Source organism: Dysidea avara, chromosome 15 (assembly GCF_963678975.1).
Source record: "Dysidea avara chromosome 15, odDysAvar1.4, whole genome shotgun sequence".
Taxonomy (NCBI): domain Eukaryota; kingdom Metazoa; phylum Porifera; class Demospongiae; order Dictyoceratida; family Dysideidae; genus Dysidea; species Dysidea avara.
In genome coordinates, this window is record NC_089286.1 from 4290082 (window position 1) to 4312380 (window position 22299).

Genomic DNA, 22299 nt, shown 5'->3' on the forward strand with positions numbered 1-22299 from the left:
AGTGAAGTTTGGATAATAGTGACATTAAATGTTTCAGCATTTTCCAATATATCATCATTATTTACTGGAACATTAAATGAAGCACTGGTCTGTCCAGCATTGAATGTGACAGTGTATGGTCCAGAATCATAATCAACACCTCCTCCTGTGAGCACATTATGACAATTACAACTTACTGAAGGAACACTCACCAAAAGCTGTAATATTTTCATTTGACACTTGTACAGTAATATCAATTGATGATGGGTTACTGAGAACTAGTACAAGTTGTACTGGTCCAGCATCCTCATTAACACTATATGTCGACTGATTGAAGGTTATGGTAACAACTGAAAACAGAACAGATCGAAATGAACAATATGTTACAGAAATAGCTAACTAATCAACTAATACATTTCTGCAGTAAGTGTACAGCTACAATCCCTGGCATATACCAAATTAATAAATATAGTGCACATATACAGGCGATGTTTAAGCACATGTATGCATTGGGTTACATCAGTCAATGTAAACAACTAACATCGTTAATTAACCCATTGATGGTCACATTCTCAGGGACCATTGGCCAAATTGTTGAATCACATTATACTAACCATCTAATACACAGAATTACTTAGTAACCATATACTACTATCAACCAAATTAAAATATTCACTATGTCGTTTTTGTTTACACAACAGTAACTGCAACAGCAGTCATTAAAGTATAAACTTCAGTAAAACCAGCCCGAACAAACAATAGAATCTCAACTAACTATTTACATATAAAAATGCCACACACTCCAAAGCATACGGTTTACTAACAGTGCAATCTATTCCATGATTGATTTTTTTTGTGATTTGTTTCATTTTGCTGTTTCACATGCGTAATATGCACTCATGTACACCACGCCACATCCATGATAAAGTATCTGACTGTCGACTTTACCTGTCTCCATTGATGTATAACACTATCTTTGTTATATAATACTTTTCAATGATTTAACTTACCCATTATGAAGGTTACACTTTGCACTTTTACATAATACAAATGTGCACTACTCCAGGAAGGTTCTGGTTATCCCAGATGTGGGACCTCTATAGGCATGTCCACTTCAGTACTAGTGCAAATACATTTTATAAGTTATTGCCAGTATTACCCATATTATCCATATTATCCGTATTACCCATATTACCAGTATTATCCATGTTACCTGTATTACCCATATTACCAGTATTACCCATATTACCAGTATTACCCATGTTACCCGTATTACCCATACTACCAGTATTACCCATATTACCCATATTACCTGTATTACCCATATTACCAGTATTACCCATATTACCAGTATCACCCATATTACCAGTATTACCCATATTACCCGTATTACCCATATTACTCATATTACCAGTATTACCCATATTACCAGTATTACCCCATATTACCCATATTACCAGTATTACCCATACTACCCGTATTACCCATATTACCAGTATTACCCATATTACCAGTATTACCCATATTACCAGTATTACCCATATTACCAGTATTATCCATATTACCCGTATTACCCATATTACCAGTATTACTCGTATTACCCATATTACCAGTATTACCCATATTACCCGTATTACCCATATTACCCGTATTACCCATATTACCCATATTACCAGTATTACCCATATTACCCGTATTACCCATATTACCCGTATTACCCATATTACCAGTATTACCCATATTACCAGTATTACCCATATTACCCGTATTACCCATATTACCCGTATTACCCATATTACCAGTATTACCCATATTACCCGTATTACCCATATTACCAGTATTACCCATATTACCCGTATTACCCATATTACCATTATTACCCGTATTACCCATGGGTCATTCCACACCAAATCAACAAAAAAAAAACCGGACCCCTTTCGATTTTCATGAAATTTGGCACAAACATGGACCCTATCAAGAAACTTTCTCACACCAAAATTTAGCTCATTTCATTGGTCTCCCTTTAAGTTATGACCACTCAAAGTTTCCGCTGAAAATTTTATTTTGCTTACACGTCTTCAATAAAATGGCCATAACTTTGCTAGTGATTGATGTAGAAATTTCTAGTCTAGCTTTTTGAAATCTTTATTAAATTCTCTTTTCAGGTGATATATAATATTTTATAATTGCTCAAAGGAAAAGGTCAAACCACAAAAATGTAGCTTTTTCCTTTGATCTTCATTTTCAAAAATATATATTCTTTAATTAAATTTATTTTTGGTTTACATGTTGCTCTAATACCTATTATTCATCACTGTGAGTTTAAAGTTGGGACTAATAGTAGATCATGAGTTATAAGTGTTAATGTGTAGCCTTGTAATCACTACTGTTTGTATGGTATTTTTACAGTGTAATTTCTAATACCAATTGCAAGTAGCCTTATATTGGTATGTTAAATATCATTTATGCATTACAATAGTATTGACAAGGGCTCACTACAGTGAAACCATATTAACAAAGCCACTTTTAAAGCTAAGAAAGTTGGAAGGCTGCCTAATAAAGGAATCACTGGTTATGTTTTTGCTGTAAGTTCAGTGTCCTATAAAATAGAGGTGGCCACTATAACAAGGTGGTCTTATTATAGAGGTAGCTATATTCATAAGGGATTTACTGTACAACTAATGATATTCCAATCTATTTTTTCAATTTTACTTACTGTATCATAGTAATATTCAGCCACAGATTATGATGATAGTTTCCAATCTTATATGTGTGTATAATGGATGTAAACGACAGTTATTCATACATATGTACATGTAAAGTGGAATTGAAATGCCATGTCTTAGTGATATCCAAAGCTTCTTGGTCTTAATACCTAGATAGCTGCTTCATATAGTTGCACTAGAGTAGAAATATCCTATTTAAGTTGGCTCTTATAAAAAGGTGGCCTTTAAGGTAGCCGCTAAGGTATGTTACACTGTATATCACTTTTGAATCATACTTTGAAAGAGCAAGCCTACTACTGACCACTTAAAGGCCAACTTTATATGTTTGTACCTATAAACAATGCCTTTGCTGGAAAAATGTACACTTTTAAAACCACTTACTCGTCAGAAATTTGATGGAATAGAGTGGAAAGTTACCACCTGTATAGAAAGGCCACCACTTCATATAGGCCAATTTTAAATTGTTGCTATACACTTATGCAACTGTATTAAGCAGCTACCTGCACATTAAGGCCCAGACATTTTGGCCCTAAGGTACCTGACTTTAACTCCATACATCAACTGTATCATGATAAAAATAGCAATGTAGCTCTTCTATAATTAGAATCATAGAAATGTTCCATAGAAATCACATTGTAGAAAGGTTCACTACAGCAATTGCACACTGATACATATCTATAGCTTTAAGTGAAATACATTAACAATCGATTAAAGAAAGGGTCAAGGCAATTAACTTCAAAGTTAAATCAGAGCATTATAGTGAAACTTGAAACTGAAAGTGGTGCATATTGCATGACAGTCTCTACAATCATTCACATGTAACTTTGATATGCAATGAAATCTGATGCATTGATATCAGTACACAATTGAATTTTGAAGGTACGTATAAGTTGAAAAGACTGCTAATACTGCATCAGTCATTCATTACTACTTTTTAGAAAATCTCTAGTAGATTACAATATTAAAACATTCATGCCTGTGTTAAGAACAAAGAATGCAGCTACATAACATCATGTTTTATTTGTAAGTGTTTCAAATTACAGTGGAACTTGTCTTAGTGGCCACCTGTAACGAAAGGCCACCTTTCTATTAAGGGCCAACATTAAATTGTTCTAGTAAGACATTTATACACATCAAACAATATAAATAGCCATCTGAATATTAAGGCCAAAAAAATTGGCCCTGACTGGCTTAGACAGTTTTCACTATAGCTACATTTGTGTATCAAAATACCTACTTGCATATCAACAATCAGCATTAAATGCTAACAGTAGCAGTAGCAGTTACTGTAGCTAGTGAAAATGTCATCAAGTTCAATATTTCACTACTGTATAATAGACTTGGCATCATAATCGGAAACAATATATACAAGCTTGATCAGGGTAAATTAATTGAATATATGTATTTAAGTATAAGCTTTTACTGGGTTTTCTTACAAAACATAAACAAATTAACATTACTTACAAAACAACAATGTATTAATGATTGTGACATAGTATTATTATATAAAGTTACTTGCAATTGGTATTGCATCTTTGCATACTTGAACCATACAAACAGCAGTGATTACAAGGCTACACATTAACACTTATAACTCATGATCTACTACTGGTCCCAACTTTAAATTCACAGTGATGAATGATAGGTATTAGAGCAACATGTAAACCAAAAATAAATGTAATTAAAGAATAAATAATTTTTTTAAATGAAGATCAAAGGAAAAAGCTACATTTTTGTGGTTTGACCTTTTCCTTTGAGCAATTATAAACTATTATATATCACCTGAAAGGGAATTTAATAAGGATTTCAAAAATCTAACCCAGAAGATTCTACGTGAATCACAAGCAAAGTTATGGCCATTTTATTGAAGACATGTAAGCTTCATAAAATTTTCAACAGAAACTTTGAGTGGTCATAACTTAAAGGGAGACCAATAAAATGAGCCAAATTTTGGTGTAAGAAAGTTTCTTGAAAAGGTCCATGTTTGTGCCAAATTTCACGAAAATCGAAAGGGGTCCGGATTTTTTTTTGTTGATTTGGTATGGAATGACCCCCATATTACCAGTATTACCCATATTACCCGTATTACCCATATTACCATTATTACCCGTATTACCCATATTACCCGTATTACCCATATTACCCGTATTACCCATATTACCCATATTACCAGTATTACCTATATTACCTGTATTACCCATATTACCAGTATTACCCAGATTACCAGTATTACCCATATTACCCGCATTACTCATATTACCATTATTACCCATATTACCAGTATTACCATATTACCCGTATTACCCATATTACCATTATTACCCGTATTACCCATATTACCATTATTACCTGTATTACCCGTATTACCCATATTACCAGTATTACCCATATTACCCGTATTACCCATATTACCTGTATTACCCATATTACCAGTATTACTCATATTACCAATATAATCCCATTTATTACCACAGGGTATTAGTATTAGATCATAATGACGTAATATAAGGACATGATACACATAGACATACCCAATTTTATTCTATGGATGAGATATGATACCATTCCACCATACGGTAGCAGTGACTGTTAATGCATGGGTTAATTCCACCAGCAGCTGCTCTTTCATGCAATGGCAGGAGGGAATGCATTTGTGCACAAACTGCAAATATGTACAGCAGGGACAGAGGAAGTAGTTGATATGAGGGGGGGCTGGGCTGACCCAGACTTAGTCTCTGGTTTAGTATGGTGAGACAAAAAAAAAAAAGTCACAACCAGCTGACAATAGCTGCCCACCTCACCAGCTATGCATTCATACCTGATAAACTACACAAAAATCCTTACATAGCTCGCTACACACTGGTCTAATACTGTGACTGTTTTATCAGAGTGACTGCTCTATTAGAGTATCCCAAACTTTATCACGGTTTTCAGCCCCACTCCAAGAAGGATAACTTTGACGTGGTATCATTGTGAGGGGGGGCTTTAGCCCCCTAGCCCCCCCTTTCTGCCGCCTATGATGTACAGTACAATGACAATTAACATACAACTCCTCAATAAACATTAACTACATGAACGTGTACCAAAATGGCATCATCTACCATTATTAAGCTGTATTCTATCATTACTTGACTTCTATACACTACTAACCTGAACTTCACAATTTTTGGTTACACTTTCTAATAGAAAATGCTAAACCACCATAAACTCCACTGTGTGCATCTTGTGCAATGCACATACGTATACTGTCAGTGTTGGGGCAATTACTTTTTAAAAGTAACTTGCTACATATTACATATTTCTTGCAACTGAACTATTTAGTTACAGTTACATATTACCCATAAAATAAAGTAACTATAATAATATTACACATTATATTACTTTATGTCCACAGCCTTAAGCTGTCAAATGTGTGAAACTACCACCTTACCACGTGACATGATTGCATTGTTGGACAATGTGCAAATCTTGGTTGTAAATAAGAAGCTGGTGAATAAGCTTCATTCAGTAGGCTTCATTACTTCGTTGTAGCTAGGCATTATTCAATGGATTACTAATGAGATTAGTGACTTTGTTATTTGTATTAGACTTGTTACAATAACTTTATTACTTAGGTAACACATTACATTTGTAAGTAAAGTAACTTGAGTTATTTTACTAGTTTTTATAATGTATTTTATTATATTACTTAATTTGTTACCACAAAGTGTTGTTACCACAAAAGTAATAATTATTATGTAACACATTACATAAGTAAGGCATTACCCCCAACACCGTATACTGTAATATACAAATCTAACGGTGGCTTCTGCAATGTCACTGAATGTTGTGTGTTACTTAGTCAAGTATTAAACATTATTAATGTTAAGTGCATGATCACCAAGATGTGGTCGTATTTCACTGAAATATGTGTCCGTACCAGCAAAACCCAACTTGTTTGCACAAGATGCATATTGAGAAAATCAAAATTTTTTAAAAATTTGTCGAATTACGCATGTTACAAAGAAAAAATACGCAAGTTGTTATCAGGCAGAGATGAAAGACTCAAATTGGTTAAAACTATGCACCATATTATTTGCCTGCTCATGGAGAGTTCGAAAATCTTTGTTTTGTTTCTGTAGCCCCAATGGTATGTGTGTCACGTGCATTTGTTTATGATGCAGTAAACGTAAGCAAGATTGTTGTCATTTCTTCAACTAAACCACCTTCATACCATATGTGCAGGACTAACACTATATCTTGACTGGTTTGCTAATCCATGGTGAAACTTTTACGCCAAATTTCAACATTATAGACTAATGCAAATGAAAGTTATGGCTGTGAATGTAAGCGCCTGTAGTTTATCTTCAGTATAGTAGTTGAACAAATCAATTATCTTGTTCTTCCTACTGTCTAGCGCTACAATTCTAAAACACCTCACCACAGAAGGCTGAAACTTTGGTGATCCATTCCTTGGATACTGCAGATAATGCTGAGAAACTATAACAAAATTCGGAAGTTGTGCGAACAAGTCGGTAATAAAATTCGGAAGTTGTGCGAACAAGTCGGGTTTTTGCTGAGACAGTCACATATATCAATGCTCCATTTCAGTGAACAAAATAACATAATAATTTGATCCTAATCTTAGGAGAATTTGCGAAAAGGTACCTTTTTCACACATAAAATTTGACCCATTTTTTCAACTTTCAAACTTTGTAACTTTTGTATCATTGCAAGCACATGTCTGTAATTTTCCATGAGTATGCCTACAATATGTGGCTACATTTTGATACAAAATGAAAGTCAATCAGTGCAAGGAGTCAACAGTTATGACACTTTGTTTGCTGGTATGTCAAATGTGTGAAAAAGGTACCTTTTCGCAAATCCGGTCACATATATATATATATATATATATATATATACCACACCTGTGGTTGAGATCAAAAGCGCCGTAAATACATGAAATCAAAGTTAGAGAAATAAATTCCCCTTGCCTTTGTAAGAGGTGCAGCTGCCTTGTGAGAACTCTCCCAGTAAGTGGTACATAACAGTTATACAACGTGCACTCATGCTCTGCCTGTATAGACGTATGAGCCTGAGGGCTGTTAGGCCCGAAGGCTTATGTGTTTATATCAGGCAGAGCACTCGTGGCCGTTGTACAACTATATAATATCAGTATGTAGTAGGTGGCTGCTACTTTCCTTTCATTTCATTGACAATCAACTTTAATGTGAGTACTCAAGCGTCAATAGTGTTTTTATCTCAGTATATAGTGTATTTTACAAAGCAAGAAAACATGGATACTCCAGTGTGAGGAGAGCAAAACGTGAAATCTGGCTTAATTACGATCCAAGATTTAGTCATAAGTTTAAATGGTAAGAACTGTTTTACCAATTAGATGTGTACTCCAAATATACTCCAAGCATGAAACAATTGGAAACACATGGAGTAGTTTTAAAATCTACATCTTCAATAGGTGCAGTGTTTAAGAGTGTGCGTAAATACCCTCATTTACTTTACAAAGTGTTTAATTTTAAATGTAATAGCACCTAGCTGCCACCTCCTCACAGTGGCCAGCTATAGGAGATCTCAAACATGGTGGATACTTTATGAGTTCATTAATTAGTCTAAGTCATCATTGTTGTGACTGGTCTGTTTGGTGCCTGAGATGACCCCAGTAATAAGGTTTTGCTGTACCACTGACAAGCAAGTCCACTGCTGTGTAAGACTTTTCTACAGCCCTTTTCTTCACCACAGACAAATTAAAAATCAATAAAACAAGATGAACAGCATGCTAACATGCTAATGTAATGTTTATATTCTTCATATTTCCAAGCAACAAAACAAAGACTTTTAAACTCCTCTTCAGCAGACAAATAGAGATTTTTGTGCTTACAGCTTGTCTTCATCAAGAACAAACTATTGTAATAACTATGCATTTTAATAATAATATGCTAGCACTGTATTTATTGTAATAAATGTTTTTAGTACCTATATAGCCTGTGATTTAAAAAAACAAACAAACAAAAAAAAAAGCAGAGGTACAGGGAAAAGCTTTTTAGCACTGATTTCTCCCTTTAGCACTGATTTCTTCCTCATATTAGGTGGGCCAACTTAGCAAAAATAGAAGTATTTGTGTTTAGTATTGAGTTAATAATGTACATAACATGTCCTTGGCAAGTTCACAAAGGCGAAATTAAAAAAACAACCAGTTCCGGCAAGAAAACATATTTAGCATGCACCTTTAGTTTTTGTGGCCATCTGATTACTGTGAGTCTTAGTTACTCATTAAAAAACATTGTATCAAGTGACAGCGATCATGGAACACTACACAAAACTATACTAACTCCATAAGGTCCCATGTACATACATACACGGAGGCTTATTTCTATCAAATGTTTGTGGTGGGTTGTATATTACATTGTTATCTGTGTTTATATATTCCAGTTACCACCGTCAATCTTCATAATTTCCCTAATTAGCAATAAATTACTCACTATCAACATCTACTATAGTAACTGTAGATCGACCAGAACCAAGACGTGTAACACGATTGGGTAATGTATCACTCCTAATAGAGAGAGTGAAGTCTTCGTCATTTTCCAGTATATCATCATCATTTATTGGAACATTAAATGAAGCCATAGTCATACCAGCAGTCAATGTGACAGTGTATGGTCCAGAATTATAATCAACACCTCCTGTAACGTTATTACTACTATTAACACTTTGTGATGATGTTACTTCACTCACTAGTGGCAGTATTCTGAGTATCTCTAACTAGTACAGTAATATCAGTTGATGATGGGTTACTGACAACTAGTGCTGGTTGAGCATGCCCAGTCCCTTCATTAAAACTGTATGTTGTTTCGCTGAATCTGACAGTAACGTCTGAAATAGAATGGGTACTAAAACAAATACATAAAACATTTTAGGCAAATATTACACATACATCAATAATGATGATTGTTTTTAAATAACAAGTTTGAGGAAATTAAATAGGACTATAGACTGTTACTAGTGCACATGTAATCCCTACTTCAGTCATGTATAGAGCAAAACAATGGCAGTGAAAAACAGTGGCGAACTTGACAAACAATGTACTTCAATTCATGAATGTTCTTCCAAAGTTTTACCAAATAGTTACATGAACAGTATCCCAGTTGTTTCGACTTCATCATCATCTGCGTTCTCACGATCTATACCACTTATCTGATATGGATAGTCCACTCAGTAAAGGATTTCCAAATAAAGATATCGAACTGTTAGCTATTGCCAAACTGAATTAAATACACCAGTGACGTGACCACAGAACTGACTGAATCTCCACACATCTATACTTCTATCACACAGGGCTAAATCAGATGGCAAAATAAAGCAAGAAAACAAGTTGCTGAACAGCTTCACTGAGGTATTTTACTAAGCAGTATCACTCTCAAAAATTACCATAACATGCTTGAAAATTTATTTCACATTGACAACTATGCACAATCAACTATACAGAGTTCAGATTCTCAGTAATTTCCATTCAATCTGCAGTTTAACTAAACAAATTATAGCACTTGCTTCAGTACTGTTAGTGAATATACCAATGTTTTACACTCTATTCACCGTGACTTTTTTCCAATGAGCATTTTTAGCAATAGTTTTATACCGCCAACATTTTACACTATACAGTGTAACTTGTCAGTAGAATTGTGCATACATGACTGAATTATTTGTGCACTACATTTTCTTAGGTGTAAGCAATCTACCTAGTTTAGTTTTTTCTATGAACCCTAATTAAAGCAATATGCTTGCTTGTTAGAACCATACATTATTACTACGCATACTGCATCAAATCAACTGGCCTGAATATTGACTCCAAAACTCAACATGCACATCAAGACACACAATGGTGTGTTACACAGCCAAGTACAGCCAGTGCAGGCACACAACAGACAAGTTGTATTTTACAGGAACCAAGAACATGCAGCTTTTGAGTATCTGCTGTGGAACTCCCATGGGTGAGATACCACCTGTTTATAAATTTGAGCTGAATCCACCCAGCCATTACCTTCAAAGGTTGTATTGGCTTCTTCATATTAATTTTTTCTTCATCTTAATCTTCTTTTTGCACCACACAGAAAAATTGCTGTAAATTGTGCATGCTTTAGTTGATTTACTTCATAGCTGGAGATCAATAAGAACATAATGCAGCACATGTACAAAGAAAGTTTAATTTATGAAAAAAGAAGTTATGCACAATTTTGAATGATTCTTTGTGATGACCACAGGGGAAGGAGTAACTTGAACATAGGTCTGTACATGGAGTAACCATCAATATGCAAACATGTTGTAGTTTGAATGAAATCACACTAACAGTTATGTAATTAATTAACAAAAATGCCAAACCATGTGTAGCAAATGCATAATCAAGTTTTGTTAAAAGCATTATTTTCTATGCCTACCAGGCAAACCAGTTAATGGAATGAACTGAAAATCGGCAAATTAGAAAGGCATTTCAGTGGTTTACAAAGAATCAGATTAAAAACCACTGAGTTACACTAGTAAAGCCAACTACGTGTAATAAGTGCTCGATCAAGATACTCTAATAGTGCAGTCACCCTATTAGAACATTCAGTTACAGTTACTCTATTAAAGAACTCAGCTATGATAAAATCACCATGTAGAGAGTTCAACTACACCCTAAGTTCAGCTATGTTACAAGACATCCTGTAGAAAGATTAGTTGTAACCTGTAGAGAGCTCAGCTACAATCAAATCACCATGTAGAGAGTTCAGCACCAAACAAGTCACCCTATAGAAAGATCAGCTACAATGAAGTCACCCTTGAAAGTTCAGCTAACAACAAGTCATCCGGTAGAAAGTTAAGCTACAAACAAATCACCTTGTAGAGAGTTCAAATACAAACAAGTGACCCTGCAGAATTTCAGCAACAAAAAAGTCACCCTGCAAAAGATCAGCTGCAATCAAGCCACCCTGTAGAGAGTTTAGCTACAAACAAGTACTCTGTACAGTATTCAGCCACAGAAGTCACCTTGCAAAAATTTCAACTATAATAAGTCATTCTGTAGAGTTTGACTATGTTTCAAGTCACCCTGTAGAAAGATTGGCTACAATCACATCACCTCAATTACAAATAAGTCACCCTGTAGAGCATTCAGCCAAGTTACCCTGTAGATAGTTCAGCTACACATAACACTCTGTACATGGTTCAGTTACATAATAAGTCACCCTAATAGCTATCTGATAATCATTTTATTCAGTTTCAAATGTACAATACACGTAAAAACAGTTGTGTCATTATAACAATTTTTATGTTATCTGAAATGCAAAATACCGTTTTTGAACCGTGTTTGCTTGGTTTTGCATCTGAAATAACATGAAATATGTTAGTATGACAAAGTCGTTTTTACTGTGTAGATACACAGTTGTACACCAATAACAATCTTTTTTTTTTTGATGATTTCTATAGTAAAGTGAAAAGCAAGTCAGAAGGAAGCATCAAAGCTGGCCATAGGTCAGCTTAGGGGCTTGCAATTACGAAAGAAGTGATATTAAGACACATGATAGTGTGTGCTGTGGCTTTGTACAGCCAGTGCGGGTGTGTGACAGACAAGTGTGTATTTTACAAGAACCAAGAAAATGCAGTTTTCATTCATCTGTAACTCAATAATGGCTGGACGAAAATCAACCATTTTTGCTGTTAAACCTTCCTAGGAGTAGGGCACCTTCTGATCCAAATTTAAGGTGAATCTGCCCATCCATCACTGAAATATGTGCCTCAAAGTTTGTTTTATTTTCTTCTTAATCTTTTTCGTCTTCGTCTCGCACACTTTAGAAAGTTTGTAAGAACTCGTGTGTGTTTTGGTTGATTTACTTAAATTTTGTAAGGCTGTAAGAATGGAATACTGTACATTTTCAGTGCAATCATGGTACAGATCAGACAAAGAACAAGAGAGTTATACGTAATTTTTCGAAAATCCAAAGGTGATATGTTGTCATGCTGCCAGGATAAACCACTTTACAGAATAACTTGAAAATCGGTCTGTATCTGGAGTAACTATCGTAGTGTAAACCTTCTGTGGTTTGAAAGAAACCACACTAACAGTCATGGAGTTATAACAAAAATTCCAACCATGTGTAAAATCACACGATTGAGTTTTACTAATAAAAAAAGTATTACTTACCACGCCTACCAGGAAAACTAGTTAATGGAATCAGTTGAAAATAAATAGAGAGGTAGATTTCAGTAGTTTACAAGGAATCAGATTAAAACCACTGAGTTACACTACGAAAGTCGACTAGGTGTAACAAGTGCACAATTGAGATACTCTAATAACACAGCCACCCTAATAGAATGTTCAGTTATTTAATGACACATTCTAGATCTATTGGAACATTCGCCTACAATCAAATCACCATGTAGGTTCAGTTACAAACAAGTCACCATGTAGAAAGTTCAACTACAAAGAAGTCACCCTGTAGAGAGTTCAGTTACAAACAAGTCACCTGTAGAGAGTTTAACTACAAGCAAGTCACCTTGAAGAGTGTTCAGCAATAAACAAGTCACCCTGTAAACTTCAGCTACAAAAAAATCTCAAATAAGTCACCTCAGTTACAAATAAGTTGCCCTGTAGAGAGTTCAAAACAATTCACCCTGTAGAGAGTCCAGCTACAAACAAAATCACCCTGTAGAGAGTTCAGCAACAAACAAGTCACCCTGTAGACATCAACTACAAAGAAATCACCCTGTAGAGAGTCACTACAAAAATACAAACAAGTGCCCCTATAGAGAGTTCAGCCACCCTGTGGAATGTTCAGTCACCTTGTATTAAAACATGCATAAAGTCTCTAGCACGCATCTTTTACCTAATGCATTTCAATGTGCTTTATCTCAATAACAGAATTAGTTAGGTTTTGCCTAGCGGGTCACAAATACAGGATACATATGTGACTTGAATGACTCCTGCTTTTTAAAATAATAATAATGTAAGAAGAAGCTAGACAAAACAATAGATAATTAACACTATTTTAATATAATATAAACACCTGTATGCTATACTAAGTCAGTGCTGTAGTTTGTAAAGAAAGAGATTAGACTGTTTTATTGTGAATGCGAGCATTGTTACTGTTTTGGGTACTAGGTAGCTTATACTGGCATAGTCAGAGGATTCCGATATTTTGAAGGAAGTAGTCTATCCACGGGACCAGCCAGAAGCGGTTGACATTGGTGAATTGTTACCAGCAACTGAAAGTCGTGGTACTGTGGCATAATATTGAATTAACGGTACCCCATAAGGTGGTGAGGTTGTACAATAGAACTGCTGTTTTGTTTATTCATTTTCTAGAATGTCGCAGTCACTTGATTCCAGCCACAAGATAAATGGATTGGCAGAATCATGCCCTCTGGCTTTGATCCATCCTGATCAGTTCTCAGGAGAGGAAGATCTGAGTGAGTGTGTTGTAAATTTTGATAATGTATCTGTGATCAATGGATGGGGTAACAACGAAAAAATCGAGTTGCTGAAAGTTCGAATGATTGGAAAAGCACGTGCAGTGCTCATGAGACTAACTGAACAAAAACCATTGATGATGTATCAGCAAGCCATTGAAGCTCTTCAGCAAAGATTTGATCCCCGTGTAAAAGGGAATTGTACAAAAGACTGTTAGAGAGTAAGAGAAGATGTGCAGATGAAAACTGGGCCGACTTTGGGGATGCACTGCTGTTACTAGTTGACAAGGTCTACCCGGACCTTCAGGAGAAAGTGCGAGATATGATAGACCTGAACAAATATTTGGAACAACTGGTAGACCCACAGATTGCACTCACCATTAGGCAACAACATCCAAGGATTGTAGAGGAAGCAGTGTTGACAACCATTGAGCTAGAAACCTACCTCCCATGTAATGACCACAACACGCATATGTAACTCAGCCGGACAACCAGCTGAGAGCAACTTTTGATCAGCAATTAAGTGATGCAATCGGAACTCTTCTTGGTCACATTGAGGTGTTAGAAAGCATTATTAAGCTAAGAAATAATGTGAAGGAAGGTCATTATAATAGCAGACATTATCCAAAGCAGGTGACATGTCACCAGTGTGGTCAGGTTGGGCATTATGCAAGGGGGTGTGCTATTAAGCATGCAAGTCCTCATGAAAACAAACCAACGGATAGTACAGAACAAGATGTTAGAGTTGTAAGCAGTGACATTAACACAATCACTATCAACTGTGTGTCCAATTAATCATTAAAAAGTGTGCATAAAAGGAGTCTGGGTATCCTTTTTAGTAGATACAGGTGCAGCTGTTTCTTTCATTGATGGTAGAGTATGGATAGTATGAATAATAATACTGTGAAATTGAACGCATCATGTGGGTGTAGATGGTGTCCCTTTACAGGTACGTGGATCTGCCATAATTATGACTAACAACTGATCAAAATTTTATTGTGGTTGATGCATTAACATCTCAAGGGGTCCTCAGGATGGATTTCCTAGAGTCAAATCACTGTATTCATGACCTAGCAGAAGGAAAACTATCTACAGGTGGCCATAGCATACCACTGGATCCCCGTTGTGTTGGCATGCAGGTCTCTGCATACACAGAGATAACTGCAGAAGAGACCTTCACCATTGCGCCTGTCAGTGAAATGGAGATAATGGGAAATGTGAATATGGATTGCACAGGTACATGGCTGGTAGAGGACCGAGTATTTAAAAATCCTCCAATACTGGTTGCAAGAGCAGTTGTGTCGCCACAGAAAGGCAGATTTCCAAATAGGGTGCTTAACCTGACCTTGGAACCCATCACAGTTTACAAGGACACTAGAATTGCCACAGGAGAGTCAATGGAACATAATATAGAAGCCATCAATGCACTTACTGAGAGTTCAAGCTGCTCATTCCTGCAACAGGATGACCAAAGTATTGTAAAACAACTGATGGAAGCTATACCAGCTAACTTGACTGAGCATCAACAGAGTCAAGTCCATGCACTTCTGGTATAATACGCACATATTTTTGCTAGCAACTCCAATGATTTAGGCTATATGAATATGCTTACTCACCAAATAGAGACCACAGATGTTCCTGTACAGCAGGGTATTCGGCGAGTTCCACAACCACAGAAGGAAGCTGTTAAGAAGCCACTAAAAGAGCTGAGGGAGAAAGCCATAATCTCACCATCAAAGAGCCCCGGGCATCTCCAATTGTCCTGGTATCTATGAAAGATGGGTCCATATGTTTCTGCATAGAGTCTATGAGTTAACTTGGAAAGATGCATACCCTATACCTAGGATAGACGACACTTTGGATACATTGGCTGGGGAAGGTGGTTCCCCACAACAGGTTTGAAGAGCGGCTACTGGCAGGTGGAGGTGCATGGATATGATAAGGACAAGACTGCATTTTGCACTCACGAAGGACTATTTCAGTTTAATGTACTGCCATTTGCCTTATGTAATGCACCTGCCAACTTCCAGAGGCTGATGGACATGGTTTTGAAGGGACTTTTGTGGCAGAGCTGCTTAGTTTATATCAATGATATAATCATTGTTGGTAAAACTTTTGAGCAGCATCTCAGCAATGTCGCCCAGGTATTTGAATGCCTTGAGAATGCAGGGTTGAAACTCCAGCCACATAAGTGCCACCTGTTGGAATCCAAAATACGCTTCCTTGGACATGTTGTGTCTACTCAGGGAGTATCTCCTGACCCTGAAAAGTCTGATATAGTAAAGCAGTGGCCTACTCTAACTTCAGCGAAAGAGGTGCAACAGTTCTTAGGGTTAGCAAGCTAGTTTGTGAAAAAATTTTCATCCACTACACAAACTTACAGAAAAGCATTCTGTGTTTCACTGACCCCCACATTGCCAAGAAGCCTTTGACAGCTTAAAACCTCAGTTAGTTTCAGCTCCCATTCTTGCTTTACCAGACTGATCAAAATCATTCATACTGGATACTGATGCTAGTGACACGGGAATAAGGGCCATCCTGGTACAAATCTGCGATAATGTAAGAGTGTGTAATTACTTATGCCAGTAGAACGTTGACAAAGTCAGAACAAAATTATTGTGTTACAAAGAAAAAATTGCTGGCTGTTATTATGTTTTTAGATCACTTTTGACCATATCTCTAGGGGAAACCTTTTACAATTCGCATGGATCATGTGCTCTCACATGGATTCAAAAGTTCAAGCAGCCAGAAGGACAGATTGCTCATTGGCTCCAAAGTTACAGGAGTATCAGTTCACCATGGTCCATTGAAGTGGTAGGCAACATAATAACACTGACTCTATGTCAAGAGTGCCATGTAGGCCTCAGGGAATTATGCTCAAAATTTTCATATTATTCTATTCCAAATTTCTCCACACAAATTATCATTATGCTCTTATTATTCCCAAAATGTACTCAATATTCTCAAAATTATTCCCAATTTTTATAAAAAAATGTTCAACCTTTGCAATTTATAATGTTTAGCAGGATTTTGGTACAGTAATTATGTAGTTCTATTAGACAGGAACGTTAGCTATTAGCTGCTTACACCCCGTTCACACTATCCCGGGTTAGCCAGAGTGTTTTCAACTTGGGTTACTGAACTCGGGTTGGTACTTGTTCACACTACTGCATCTGACACGAGCTAGATAGTGCGAGCGCCAAATAATAATTAGCTAAGAGAAGCACACGAGCTTTTGATTATTTAGGTGCATAACAAAAAGGCACTAGAATTGCAGCAAAGAAATATAGAACCAGCTGAAATAAGCCATACAATGTTAGAGACACCATGTTTAAGCTAGTGGATGCTCCTTTCTCCAGGATTATTAATGCGTCATTCGAGCATAATTGTCACAAAGTCTATAGAACTATGGTACGTCGTAGCCATTTTGAAGGACAGTTTTAGAGCATAGAATATACTCGCTGCGTGGCCAACAGGAGCAAGTTATATTGTTAACCTAAGTTGGCCAGCTCGGAATGCGTTCACACTGTACACTATCCCGAGCCAACTCGGGGCCAACCCATGCCAACCCACCTCTCCTTGTTGTGCCATGCTGGACCCGGTTCAGCATGGCTCAATTGATTCACACTGCAGTTTGTTTCGAGCCGTGCCGTGCTCTACGTGGGTTAGAGGGTAGTGTGAATGGGGTGTAAGATGCTTAGTCACAGTTGCAATACAGTAAAAATTATTTCACTGACTGTTCTATTAGAGTATCTCGATCTCAACTTACTTGAAAATGCCCGATTATGCTCTTAAATCACTTCAAAATGCCAGAATAATTCCCTATTCATTTATCCCATCATTATGCTCAAAATTATGCAGGCATACTTCCCTGACCCCTAGTGCCATGCTGTCAGTGTGGAATGTTTCCCAATGAGAATTGCTTACCAATTAATGCGGTGACATTGCCAAAACTGTCCTTAATGCACATACTCCAAGTGAAATGCGTGCATCACAACTGGATGATCCAATCATTGGACCAATCCTTCAATGTAAGGAAAGGGGTCAGCCTCCTCAAGTTTCTCCAGCAGATATCTTCCCACACCAACGACTTGCTCAGTTATGGGACCAGCTTACTGTTAGAGAAGGTGTGCTCTACCACTTGTTTGCTGGACCAGATGATACTACTAATCATCTTCAACTAGTCGTCCCATCCAAATTCCATTCATGTGTGTTTGATGCATTACATGGAGGAGTTGTAGGAGGTGACTTGGGGCATGAGAAAATCTTTAGTCGGGTCCAGGAAAGATTCTACTGGCCTGGCTACTGGAATGACACATGAGATTGGTGTCTCACTTGCCAAGAATGCTCCACCCACAAGTCCTTGACTCATTCCAGGAGAGTTCCTTTAGGTACTATACAAGCAGGTTACCCAATCCAAATTATGGCTGCTAATTTACTTGGCCAATGCCAGAGAATGATAAGAAAAATTCATTATTATGGTTGTGGGGGATTACTTCACAAGGTGGATGGAGGCTACTCCAATCCCCAATCAGGAAGCATCTACATAGCTGACCACCTAGTCAATGAAGTTTTTATAAGACTCTCAGTTTCTGAGCAGCTGTATTCAGACCAAGCTCCACAATTTGAATCTCAACTCATCAGAGAAGTTTGCAAATTGCTTCACATAAGAAAAACAAGGACCACACCCTACCATCCACAGTATGATGGCATGGTAGAACGTTTTAACAGAACTCTGTTGAACATGCTAGCAACACATTGCAAAGACCATCCATGAGATTGGGAGCAGCTCATTCACAAAGTGTGCATGGCTTACAACAGTATCTACCACAAGGTATATGCCTTTCTACCTCATGTTTGGACAACAGGTTCATTTACCAGCAGATATAATGTGTGGCAGTGCTCCAACAGACTCACAGTTACCCAGTGTATATGCAGTCTCTTTGCAGAAACAGTTGGTATCAGCATATGATACAGTGTGGCAGATGTTTAAAGTACAACACAAACATCAGAAAGAGCATTATGACAAGAAGATCCATGGTGATCCTTACGATATGAGAGATTGGGTGTGGTTGCTAAACCCCAGAGTGCCAACGAATAGTACTAAGAAACTGTTTTATCCCTGGCAAGGACCATACAAAGGTATGAAAAAGGTGTCGGAATGTACATATTGAATTCAATCTCTTAGGAGAGGAAGAAGATGACAAGTAGTGCACTTCAATCGTTTAAGACCCTGTCCAAAGAATATATGACTCAATGAAGACCTTCAGGGCAAACAAGATCAAGATGGTGATAATGAAAACACACATACTGAAACAGGCCTAGGCAGTCAAAGGCATGTCACTTAACTATAAATAGTGAACAATGATGATAATGAAACTGTACAGTTACCAAATCTACCAAAACCACACTTTTTGGGGTACCAGGTGTGGTTACTACTGTTTGGGGTACCAGGTAGCTTATAATAATTGTTGAAAACCTGACACAATTGTGCAAGCCGAAATTTACAGTATAAAGCATTGAATACAACGGTGAAATATTTGCATATTATTGAAAAAATTCCGTAAAATTTTTGAATGCCTTTTTCTTAGTGAAGGAAGGTACTAACAATAATATAATCTTATTCGCTTACTCAAGAGAACTTGGAAATCTTTGTTTGGTGGCAGTAGACCCAATGATATGCACATTATGAGCATTTGTTTACATAATGTTGAATCGATAGTATGCGATTGATTTTTCTTCATGAATATTGCTTTTGTATGCTGTGAAGAAAGGTGATAAAAGGATAAACTTACCCAGTAATTGATTCCCCTATCCATGGTGAACATACTGAACTGAAAGTTGGTTCAATAAGCCAGACTCACTATTGAATCGACAGTAAAACTTAGACAAAAAAGGGTCACTAAACAAAAAAAAAACACAAAACTCAGCTGGGGCTCGAACCAGGACTACTGGAACTGTAGGCAGTGTGCTACCTACTGTGCTACCACTGCTAGCTACCTGCTACCACTTTTCTACCTTAAAAATGTTACTCATGTAGTAGTCTCACTATATATAGTAAGAAGAACGTAACCTAAAGGTGAAGAAAAAACCAAAGTTGAACCTAACCCTAACGCTAATGCTACTTTTTGCGTCCCCTATAGTTGAATGCTTGGGGAAGCTACTAGATGTGTCCCCTAAAGTCAAATGCTCGAAGCAATTACTAGACACGAAAATAAAAACCTTTCACCACTTCCTTATAAATATGTAATAAACAGGAATTTGAAAAATGTGCAATTGTGTCGGACTTTCACAGATCTGGTCACTTATAGTCTATACAAACATGTTAGTGAACCATGAGGCCATGTTTGGGCTACCCATAAATCAACACCCCTGCAGCAATGGAAAAAAGGGACACAAAGGAGTCTTGCACAAATGTTTATCCATATGCATGCATTACTTTGAATGTTGCAGTAAGTAAAAAGTAGCTATATCTCAGGTCTTTAGCAATGCTGAAAAGTGAGGAGATCATTAACCTACAGTTGAAGGTACAATTCTGTAAGTAGTTACTATACCCAGCCATTGTATAGCTAAACACATTCAAATATATACAGAGTTTCTGAAAATTTTAAGTGCATCATAGCATGCAGGTTTTGCCTCTGACAGTCACAATTTTAATAATGACATATATCCTAATTAACAACACTGAAATTGACACTAAAATATCATTAATCACCTTGAAGGCCACACCTGTTTTGGAGCTTTGGGCTTGCTGAGCGCTCTACCAACATATCATAATTAAGCCTGATTATGCTCAAAATTGTACCTACTATTCTTTCCAAAATTTTCCAAAAATTTCTTACATTATTCTTTTATATCTATCGTATTATTCCATAATAATGCTCACTTAGTTTCTGTAGCTAGTTGCTTGGTTTTCAAGATGCTGATATAAGTAGTTTTGCCAGAATTAAATAATAGCCATAACTGAAGTATTCCTGCATCATTTTTGCTATAAGTAGTTAGAATATCTATCTGCAGTAATAATTCAAGAGTATAGAATTATTAAATGTAGTTATAGCTACATGCTAAGTTTGGTACATAATGATATCAATATGTTCAAAGACTTGAAGAAGATGCAATGGTATAAGATGCACAAGCTTCAGAATTGTAGATAATCATGCACATAAATCCCTGATGCTGGCTGCAGGCCATTAAACATGAAACAATCTGATTGCTGTATTAGAGCATTTGAGCGTTCTATTAGAGTATATCAACAGGTCTCAGCCCTTTTCCAGCCAGCACTCATATAGTAATGTCAGCTATATATCATTCTTAGTAGTTTAACATGTTCTTCTAACTAATAAAGAAGAGACATGCCCCTTAATTCCATCAATTATTCCTGTGGATGTCCGATAATTCTAAAATTATTCCTGTAACCATCCTATAATTCCGGAATTATTCCTATGAAATTGGTGACTTATTATTCTCAAAATTCTGTCAGCATAATAGGTGCAGGCCTAACCATAATCATCCCTTGTAGCAAATATATGATTTTTGCATCATGACCAATTTTCCATATACTCCCAATAAGCATTTTACAATGTTGACAATAAAATTGAATACATTGGTGTTATATGTAAATCTTGGATGCACACTATAACAATTTGGTAATGCATTATATACTAGTTAAAGCACAGCAGTGAATGCAGTAAGAAAATCTAACATGAAGCCATGGTCAAGAGATGATATAGCACTAAGTAACGCTGTGTGCTACAATTTGGTTTCCAAAACACACCAGAGTGTTATATTTCTGCAGTACATAAGCATTCACAGTGATTTAGTACATTATGTTGGAGCTGAAATCACAAAAATTTACACTTTATCATAACTCCATACAATAAAGTTGCTACTACTTCTTAAGATTCAATAATCTACTCACCATCATCATCCACTATAGTAACTGTAGCCTGACCATCACCATCACGAGTGACACCATCAGGTAGTGTACCACGCATGATAGTGAGAATGAAGTCTTCATCATTCTCCAATATGTTATCATCATTTATTGAAACATTGAATGAAGCCATAGTAATTCCAACAGTGAATGTGACACTGTATGGTCCAGAATCATAATCAACACCTCCTGTAACATTATTACTACTATTAACATTTTGTGATG

The 22299-nt window shown here is 36.5% G+C and overlaps 2 protein-coding genes across 2 annotated transcripts in view; both read right to left on the minus strand.

The window, feature by feature from the left end:
* LOC136246072 (adhesion G-protein coupled receptor V1-like) overlaps positions 1-22299 on the minus strand; it is a 251552-nt gene that overhangs the window by 42843 nt on the left and 186410 nt on the right. The window lies entirely within an intron of this gene.
* On the minus strand, positions 197-22230 carry LOC136246074 (extracellular matrix organizing protein FRAS1-like). Its single transcript, XM_066037524.1, has 4 exons — positions 22060-22230; positions 9438-9575; positions 9182-9385; positions 197-1099 (listed from the first exon to the last, which is right to left on the minus strand). The coding sequence occupies exons 1-4, from the start codon at positions 22205-22207 to the stop codon at positions 1077-1079; spliced, it is 513 nt and encodes a 170-aa protein (XP_065893596.1). The 5' UTR covers positions 22208-22230; the 3' UTR covers positions 197-1076.

Bases quoted from the DNA above. Each gene is read 5' to 3' on its own strand.
- LOC136246074 (XM_066037524.1), bottom strand. From the start codon at position 22,207: ATGGCTTCATTCAATGTTTCAATAAATGATGATAACATATTGGAGAAT. The intron at 9,576-22,059 runs GTGAGTAGATTA...ATTCTATTTCAG, and splicing joins TACTATAGTGGATGATGATG to ACGTTACTGTCAGATTCAGC. The intron at 1,100-9,181 runs GTGAGTAATTTA...TATTTGCACTAG, and splicing joins TACTATAGTAGATGTTGATA to TACTGAAGTGGACATGCCTA.